The sequence below is a fragment of the Mauremys reevesii genome, linkage group 3, assembly GCF_016161935.1.
Source record: "Mauremys reevesii isolate NIE-2019 linkage group 3, ASM1616193v1, whole genome shotgun sequence".
In the NCBI taxonomy this organism is placed as follows: Eukaryota; Metazoa; Chordata; order Testudines; family Geoemydidae; genus Mauremys; species Mauremys reevesii.
Window position 1 is genome coordinate 187,225,087 of NC_052625.1, and position 10,193 is coordinate 187,235,279.

Consider the following 10,193-nt stretch of genomic DNA (forward strand, 5'->3'; position numbering starts at 1 on the left):
AGAAGAACTAACCTTCTGAAGGACCATAAGACCAAGGAAGATTTTGGATTGACGCTGAAAAATAAGTTTTCAGTACTACAGGATCGGTCTGAGGGAAGAGGAGACACACCAGCAGAAAGAGTGGATCACAGCAGAGTCCTTGACTAAAGATAGAAGACAGAGAAGAGAAGAAGGGCAGTCAGCAACACAGGCAGACTAGAGCAGCAAAAAGCAAAGCAAAAGAGTATGCTGAAAAGCCAGAGGCAAGAAGGAAGAGGAATATTAGAGAGATTATGTGGATGACTGGGCTGCAGAAGCAGGCAGCAGGCAGCAGCATGCAACAACAAACAGCTTGTGCTGTACGACTCTAAGCTGGTGTGTTCAGTTCAGCAGACGCCACGTTAAAAGAAAAGACAGGAAGGAAGGATAACAACAACAATAGAACAACAGAGATGGATATCTCATCAAAATCCCCAAGAAAGGAGACTCAGCAACGGAAGGTCTTCAACTGAGTCCTCTTAGAGAGAATGAAGGGAGTCAGACAAGGATGCTTGTTGTCACCACTTCTCTTTCTTCGTCATTGATTGGATTATGAAGACATCATCACAGGTTGGCCTCAACATCCACAAGGACAAGACCAAGATCCTTAGGATCAATTCCATCAAAAACGACCCAGTCACACTGAATGGTTACAGCTCAAGAACATCTGGAGCTCCAGAGAGCTGTCTTGGCAATAAAGATCGACTGTTCAACAACAAACGTGAAATCAGTCCCACTGTATGGAGCTGAAAACTGGGAGGACAACAAAAAAAACCACCCAGAAGATCCAGACCTTCATTAAATAGCTGCCTCAGAGGGATTCCCCCCTCCCGCTGGCCCAGACACCATCAGTAATCCACCTCTTGAGAGAGAGAGACAACTCCCAGAGGAAGAAAAAAAGAAGAAAAAGCAGCCAACCAACATCACCAGACAGGCACTGAAAGTTTTATATTGTTTTATTTTTGAGTGCAGGCATTATTATTTTTTACATAATTCTACATTTGTAAGTTCAACTGTCATGATAAAGAGATTGCACTACAGTAATTGTATTAGATGAACTGAAATATTATTTCTTTTGTTTCTTTTTGACAGTGCAAATATTTGTAATCAAAAATAAATATAAAGGGAGCACAGTACACTTTAAAAACATAAGAATGGCCATACGGGGTCAGACCAAAGGTCCATCTAACCCAGTATCCTGTCTTCCGACAGTGACCAATGCCAGGTACCCCAGAGGGAATGAACAGAACAGGTAATCATCAAGTGATCCATCCCCTGTCGCCCATTCCCAGCTTCTAGCAAACAGGCTAAGGACACCATCCTTGCCCATCCTGGCTAATAGCCATTGATGGACCTATCCTCCATGAATTTATCTAGCTCTTGTTTGAACCCTGTTATAGTGTTGGCCTTTGTATTCTGTGCTGTAATTGAACTCAATATATTTGAAAATGTAGAAAACACCCAAAATATTTACATAATTGGTATTCTATTATTGTTTAATAATGGAATTAATCACAATTAATTTTTAATCGCTTGACAGCCCTACCCACAATATCATATTTCAAAGTCACTTTCAAAGAACACCACTTTAAGTGTTCAGAGACCTGGTGGATTTTGCTCCAAAATTTCCTTTACCTGTCTGTGTTTCTAATTTTAAAACTTTCAACAATCCATCTTCTCCACCACATGCTATGAAACCTTGGTCCTTGTTCCAAGATATACATCTTAGCCGAACATTACCAGGAATTGCAATCTGTAAGACAAAATATTTTTCATTTGAATTGATTAATAATAACAATGTCTTATTTTGAAAACACCCCAACCACAAACACTAAGCAAATACACTTGGGATACTATGCATCATAATATAAATTGCTCCAGCAACTTATCAGAATTGTAAGCACATTACTACAATTAAAAGTTGATAGAATCAGTAAAGGCCATTCACGTAAAATTATACAAAGATAAACAAACCAAGGGAATCAAATATAGGGGAGGGGAAGTGTAACAGTAATAATCAATAAAAATAGGACATTTCTTAAAAACATCTAACATAGGGGTCCACTTATTTATCTTTCACATCAACTGCTCCGATTGTGAGGGAAGAAATGGATAAGGACACTGGGGATTTGCTCATGTTGGACTTACAGGTATCTCTCTAGGGTGCCTAAGAAAGGCAATTTCAGAGCTCCAGTCCCTACATCTCTTCAGTGCTCAGGGCCAGGCCCTAGCTCTAGACTGCAGGCTTGATGCAGAAATTACTGAGGGAAGGTCTCTGCCTTATGTCAGCCTGGAGGCCAGACTAGGCCAGTCTCACGGCCCTCCTTAAAATCAGTACGAATCTGCACAGCTAAACTATTACTTGTAATTTGGTAGAAGTCGTGTAAAAAACTAAAAATGACTGAAAATTTAAACCCTGGACAATAACAGACCACAAATCTCGGTGACGATTGAGCCCGGAGGTTGTTGGACTTTGGGGATTTTTTTTAGTCAAAGGAATAAAAAAATTTAAAAATCACAAAAAAATATGTTTAAAGGAGAGAGAGAGAGAGAGAGAGAATGAATAATTATATATACTCTCTATATAAATAAAATTATATATAATTAATTATACATTCCATAGCAAGAGGCACCATCTTTATTCAGAATTCTATGGTTAGGAAAGTTCAGGTAGTTACATTCTCTGGTTGAACATGCAGAAATGCTCAATTTTAAATAAAACCAAGTGTTGTTATTTCGTATATTGTAATATTGGTATGTCTGGTGGTTAGAAAACAATACCAAGGTGTTTTCCTTAAATGTAAGAATCTGTATGTTAAAAGGAAATATTAATAACTTGTTATAAGTGTATACTAAATACACTGCTGTGCACAATTTAAATTTATCTGACTACAAGGGCATACGTCTGATCCTATAAATCTAGGGCAGGGTCGGCAAGCTCTGGCACGCACGTCACCTTTGGCACGCCAGCCGATTTTGCCTGGCACGCAGCTGCCAGCCCGGGTCCGTCCCAGCCACCGACCTCGCTCAGCCTGGCACCGCTGCTCGACAGGGTCAGCAGTGAGGGGAGGCTGCGGGGAAGAGGCTCCCCCTCCCCCGCTCCGCACCCCGGGTGGCGGGCAGGTCAGGAGCTTTAGCCGCACTCTGCAGCTGGGGGCCCGGAGGGAAGAGACCGGAGCCAGGGCAGCGCTAGAGCAGGATCAGATCCCAGCTCTCCCGGCCCCCTGCTGCTTTTGGGAGGGGGCGGCAGCGCTGGGGAGAGGCCCCTGCCCGCGGGTAGCGGAGAGGGCCCGGCATCTCGGCGGAGGCTCCCGCTAGGCCTGTGACCCCGGCCGCAGGTCGGGCTCGGTGCTGGCGACGCGGGGCTCTGCCCCCCGCCAGGTCACTCACCTTTTTGCTCAGGTAGATGAACATCCTGCGGAGCCCAGGGGCGGGGAAATGGGGGCAGAGGGAGCCCGGGGGGTGGGGGCTCGGCCCGGGTCTGACTGGAAGGGGAGCGTGTTACCGCTGCCTCCCTAGCAACCCGGCTTCCCTGGCAACCGCCGCCGGAGTCCGCCCCGGAAGGAAACACATTCACTTCCGGGGCGGTGGGGCGACGTCTAAGTTCTGCCCCATGGTTGTGTCCCTCCGGGCCAGCCTGACTCCCCTCACCCCACCCGTGCGGTGCGCGGGGACCGGGCTTCTCCAGCCCCGTCGCGTCCCGGTTTGTGGCCGGGGCCGCCCAGAGCAGCCGGCGAGGGACGCTCCCTTGGGAGCTGCTGGCCCTGACCGCGGCCCCTTCTTGTGGGTCCTTGAGGGCGGTGGGATGTGGGGGGCGCCTCCCTCCCCAGGGCTGAGCTGGCTCCGACTCAGGCCCCTTCCGCTCACACACCCCTCGGTGTGTCTGGGGACAGCCGGCCCTGGGGACCCAGCTGCGGGGGTGGGTCAGGGTCTAGACTGGGTCCAAGCCCTGCCAGTTTGCAGGGTTGACGCAGGTCCCGCCGCGGACCCGAGTCAGAAGCGCGGTGTCGTGCAGCGTGGGCTTGTTAGCAGGGCTGAGAGAGCTGGGCCTGGCCACTGGGAACCAGTGTGGAGCCTCTAGCCCAGCCTTGGATACACTAGGCGACAAGTCTGGGTCCCACAGACCCATGCTTAATGTGCAGCGTAGACAAACTTTAGGGAGGCCCCCACGGCTCTACGTTATCACCCCGCTGTTGTTCACATGATCAAGGTGATAGGAAGGCAGCTCCCATATCCTGCTAACACTGCACTCTCCACCTCATCCTCACCCAGGCTGTCCTTGGCCCTGATCTCAAGCGGCTGGTGCCCAGGGAGCCCTGTATGACAACCAGCTGCCTCATGAGCCAGGCATGTAAACTTGAGGCAATACTGATTGGGAGGACCTGGTTTTGAGGCTCTACTAAAGCACAGCCCCCTTGAGTCATGCTGTTTCCTCTCACCAGTTGAGGCTAGTGGGATTTCCTGGTTCATGCCCCCTCACCACTGCCCTTGACCACACCCTATATTTCCCATGAATGCTGGTGTTGTATATACCTAGGTTGACATTTTTGAACCTACCTAAGACTGAGGGCCAGGTTCCTAAATATCTTTATGAATCCAGCCTACAGGACAAGATTTTTAAAGGTATTTAAGCATAGGCACTGAAGCGCCCACAGAAAAAAATTAGTGGGTGCTTGGCACTCACCAGCAGCCAGCTCCCCCCAGTGCCTCCCGTCCATTGGCAGCCCCCACCCATCAGTGTCTCCCAGCTGCCATGGGGTGCAGGTTTTGTGGTGGGAAGGAGGCACGGAGGTGAGAAGGGGGAGCAGCAAGGCCAGGGCACGCTTATGGGAGTGGACGGGAGTGGGGTCTTGCAGAAAGGGGTGTGGAAGGGAGGTTGAGCACAACCAGGAAACCAGAGGAATCCAGCACCTGTGTATTTAAGCATCTGAAGATGGAAAGAGGTGCCTTGTGGGATTTTCAACAGTGTTTAATTCCATGGCTGGGAAGAAGCTATTATTTGTAATTTGGTAGAAGTCATGTGAAAAACTAAAAATGACTGAGAATTTAAACCCTGGACAATAACAGACCACAAATCTCAGTGATGCTTGAGCCTGGAGGTTGTTGGGCTTTTGGGATTTTTTTAAGTCAAAAGGAATACAAAAATTAAAAATCTCAAAAAAATAGGTTTAAAGTAGAGAGAGAGAGAGAATGAATTATATATAATTTTATTTATATAGAGTAATTATTCATTCCCTAGCAAGAGGAACCATCTTTATTCAGAATTCTAAGGTTAGGAATGTTCAGTTAGTTACATTCTCTGGTTGAACATGCTGAAATGCTCAATTTTAAATAAATTGAAGTGTTATTTCTTATATTGTAACATTGGTATATTTGGTGGTTAGAAAACAATGCCAACATGTTTTCCTTAAATGTAAGCATCTGTATGTTAAAAGGAAATATTAATATCTTAAGTGTACACTAAATACATTGCTGTTCACAATTTAAATGTATGTGAATACAAGGGCATACTTCTGATCCTGTAAGTCTACAGCACGTGTAAAATGGAGGCTACACAGGGATGTAAGCAAAGTTAAATATTAGATGCAAGATTCTGCACTGAGCAATAGTTTCACTTCATTGTACACCTGGGCCCATATCCACAAAAGGTACATAAATATCTAAACCTCATACTTAGGTGTCCAAGTCCCATTTTAGCTCCATTGTGTTCCACAACTACTGCCAAACCTGGTAAGCACCTAAATTCACTTAGTGCCTACATTTTCAAGGTAAAAATCTCCCTGGGCACTTAAGTTTCTGCCTCTGGGCATGTGCACTGCTGCCTCTCTATAGATATCTGGACACATCTTGCCTAAACCCAGTGATTCACAAACCAGGGGAAGATAGGCACTTGTCTGCTCGAGCAGGGGTTCTCAGACTGAAGATCAGGACCCCTCAGGGGGTTGTGAGGTTATGGGGGGTCATGAGTGGTCAGCCTCCATCCCAAACCCTCCAGCTTTTATAATGGTGTTAAATATATAAAAATCAGTTTTTAATTTGTAATGGGGGAGGGGGGGGTGTCACACTCAGGCTTGCTATGTGAAAGGGGTCACCAGTACAAGTTTGAGAACCACTGTGCTTGAGTCTTATGCCTGACCTGATTTGGTAGATGTGCTTAAAGGCCTAACCTACTGGCTCCCATTCATAATCTGACTACAGGAAGAGGAAGTACCTCTGCTTACCTTGACTTGCATGGGATGTGAGACACCCAGGTTCAATTCCCCAGTTTCTGCCAGAGGAAGAGAAAGGATATGAACAAGGGGAGTAGGATAAATATGGAATTGGAGTTACCTACATTTAAGCTAAGAAAATAGATGTGTTGTAAAGAAAGGCCTCTTGAAAATAGTAAGTTATATGGCCAGAAGAAATGAAGGAGGGAGGATGTCTGGTTCAAAGAAAGATAAGGGAAAGGTTCTAAAAAGGCGGCTTCTGACTGATAGGGGTGACTGCAGATGGTTTTAAATAAGACAAAGAATCTGTCTTAAAATGAGCCAGCATCTCATGCATCAGTGTTAAAGCCTAGGTGCAATGGAAAAGACTGTTGAGCACAAAGGAGGGGTGGAAAGGCCTTGGGGAGGAGGTTATAAATCTTATCTGGATTCAAGGTGAACTGTCTCAAATAGTTTTTTTTTAAGCTAAAAGTTAGTAATTGGCAGAGACATTGCCTGTTTGCTAAAGGGTATAAAAAAAGTCAACTCTTAAAGAGTTTGTTGCTAATACCTGACTGCCTACATTGGAGCTGACCAATATGAGTCTAAGCACCCCTGGGAATAGCCCTTTGTAAGGGTCTTGATCAAATGCTGTGTTACTGTTTGGATGCAGTAAATTGCTTATTATTTAGGCACATTTAGAGCAATTGTGAAAGTACCATTTGGGCTTGGGTTCAATAAAGGAAGTTATTGTTAAATTAGTGTTTGGTGGTTTCCCATATCATTAATTTCAAATATTAGAATTCCAACAGGGGAACTCCCACCTCTCAGGAGGTTTCCCTAAGCACAGAGCTCTGGGTGCTCCCTCAATCTCCTGTTGAAGCTGTTCCAGTATGAACCAACTAAAGAGTGACAGAAGCATGGGCACTGGACTCAAGGTCTCCCACCTCCCAGGTGCATGCCCTTAACACTGGCTTACAGAGTCATATTCTCTCCCCCTCTGTCTGGTCTAATGACTATTCCACAATGGATAAATACTTAAATAGTCATTGAGCCATAGCAGACCATGAACAGCAGTGTAGTGTTATCACTATGGTTAATGTTTCAACAGCACTCCAATTATTGACTTTACATTTTTAGATATATTTTATTGCTGTAAAAAGTGTGGGGGGGATCTTTAATTTCAAAACAAACTATTCCTTGAAGACAGGCATTTTAAAAATAATTTTACAGATTGTGCTCCTTGAGTCAAATTCATAAGTACTTCTTTTAAAATGGAATTTTTAAGTCCTTAGTCCGTGCGTCTTATCCTGCAATCCTGACTCTCCCAATAATTCAGTCACAGTGGGGCAATGTTTTAAATATGGCAATTGAACTGGTTTTCTTTGTTGATATTTTAAGGATCCATGCTACAAATCAATACACTGCTAAATACAATGATTCATATCTTCCACGACTCCGAATCAAGGACAGTGTCTCACTGACTATAATAAAAATGAGCGTGGAAACATCCAGTCAGCAACATCAGTTCTTAATATAAATACTGTCTGAAACAGATGCAAGATAAAAAGCTTCTAGCAATGTGCTGATCTTAATTTTACTTTTGGATACTGTAAACTTAGTCCATTAAATGGGACTGTATTAATGCCTATGGCATTCATTTTCACTCCACATAAAACCATGATGTAATTTTGTACATTATATATCCAATGCAAGATGGAGGGTTTTTTCCTCCTGTATTTACTTTTAAATAGGGAATAAAAAGTTACTGAAAAACCAGCACATACTGTACAGCTTATAGTACATACTGAAATACAGCTGATTTCTTTTAAAATATTTATATATAACATGGTTGCAGTGACCATAACCTAGGCACCCCTGCATGGGACACTAGTTTTATTACTACTAAGACCAATGCATTCCTGGAGGTCTTTGACATGTGGTCAATAATGCTAAAGCAACTGTTTGTCATAAGACATACAAATTAAAACTAGCTAAGCACAATAAAAAACAATTGCTTTTAAGTGACAGAGTTCCAGTACAAGCTCCCATTTGTACTGATACACTTGCAACTTCTTGGACACATCTAGTGGTTAATTAAGGACAACAGTTAGCAGCTAGAGTTCTATCAAGTTCAATTTACACACTTTCTCAACTGCAGTTTTCAAACAAAAAATCCTTTCTAGACCAGATGGAAAAAAGGTTTGAAGAACAGCAGCAGCATCTCTGGAGATCTGAAAGCAACTTTACAAACAATTAAGGTCTGCAGCACCTCTGAGGTACCCAGTTTACCTCTGCACCTGCTTCTCTTAACAGAGGTAGAGTCTGGTCCTGTGAAGTGCTGAGTTGAGTGCTTGACTTCAATGGAAGCTACATGTGCTGATCATCAGTACAGTCAGGTCTATTTTAACAGGAAGTTAAAGGTGCAAGCTGTACATCTACTAGTAACCCTGAAAAAAAACCATTAGCTATTTGCAATAAATCTTATTCATAAGCTGAAGCCATGTTCTTTTGTACAATATTACCTCACAGACAGATATTGTCTGGTTTCTGAAGGACCTACTACTTGGGGTGAAGCTGTTGATTTAGTGATCTTAGCCTTATAAATTGAAATATCTAGATTCCCTGGAACCCCTCGTTCAAATCCCAGTACTGCATCCTGCTAAGATAGATAAATTGAGTCCCATGCACTTTCCTAGGTTGGGGAGTGATTTCAAATTAGACCTTACAAAAAGCAGTTGTGAATTTTGTTGAAGAACTGTGGATGTCCACGTAAGTGTTTTCCTTTGGGTTCCATTCCAGAAACTTTGGTTAACAGAAAGCCTGGTTTATCCTTATTAGTTAACATACAAGCCTTAGATTTGTTGCTTTTGCTCTCCTGCCTGCTCCTCTGATTGATCCAAAACACAGATTTTGAGGATGTGTATCCAAGTAAAATGTTTCTTGCTATATCCCAGAACTGGACCCTTCACTTTTCTCTCCTCACAATTATTAAATGGTTATATAAAAAGAGCTATTAAACAAAAGAAAAATATTTCCATCAGAAATCATTTGATACCCCATCCCCTTCTCCAAAGGGAAAAGGTGTAAGGTGAATTGAAACAAAGTTGTTCATTGGTTAGACTGGGGGATATTTACGGTCACAACATCCAGAGGGGCACAGAAATATAATCAGGAAAAAATAGGTGTCCTGTAACTGCTACTAACTTGGCAGAGTTGGGACAGATGCAAGATGTTGATATGAGGGCTCAAAACTGGACATTTGCTGGCATGCTTGCTGTATCAGTTCCAATATAAACTTGGAACATGACAGTATCCTCAGTACCACTAGTTTCCCTTTTGGGAGTTTGTGTACATGACTAGTTAGGTCCTACCCAGGCCATTATAACCAAGAGGACTGGGTGCAATTAAAACATCTAGCCATACTTGGGGGAGCACAGGTATAAATTAGGAGGAACGGAAGGCAATGAGTGCCAAGCTGGAGGCAAAGGCAAAGTTGTGCAATCTTGGATATGACTGATCATCTCAAACTTTATCCTTCTCAGAAAAGGAGAGGGTAGGGGAGGAAGAGCGAGACCATGAACTCAAAGCGGACGTGAGGAATTTAAGCGAGGCAGCACAAGAAGAATATCCCCTTATTCTACATTTCAGCTTACTGGAAAGTTACACATTTTCCTAGATACAGAAGATTGAGATTGTGGAGAATGTAAATTCTATTACATGGTCATTTTGTTCTTATGACTAATATCCCCTCTTTCTCGTAAGCCATGTTTTCTGTTGAAGTTTTCCCTCCTACAAATGAGCACATAATACAAAATTTCCTTAGATCATTACCAAATCAGTAAGCGATTTGTTTGGGAATTCCTCTCCATGCCGCCCCAAACACAGTCAGGACTACTAGTAAATGTTTCTTAAAAGATTTATTAAAGTATCATTTATCACAAATAGAGAAAATATACAGATTAGAAACATGCAACCATCATCTCC

At 43.4% G+C, this 10,193-nt stretch overlaps 1 protein-coding gene across 2 annotated transcripts in view; it reads right to left on the reverse strand.

Annotated features, from left to right (window-relative positions):
* Nucleotides 1-3,432, reverse strand: part of WDR35 (WD repeat domain 35) — an 82,607-nt gene extending 79,175 nt beyond the window's left edge. For both annotated transcript variants that reach the window (XM_039531150.1, XM_039531151.1), the window contains exons 1-2: nucleotides 3,409-3,432; nucleotides 1,654-1,771 (exon numbers count right to left, since the gene is read on the reverse strand). In XM_039531150.1, the coding sequence (XP_039387084.1) occupies nucleotides 1,654-1,771; nucleotides 3,409-3,432 (142 nt within the window). The remainder of the gene's footprint in view (nucleotides 1-1,653; nucleotides 1,772-3,408) is intronic.
* Nucleotides 3,433-10,193: the final 6,761 nt, after the last annotated feature.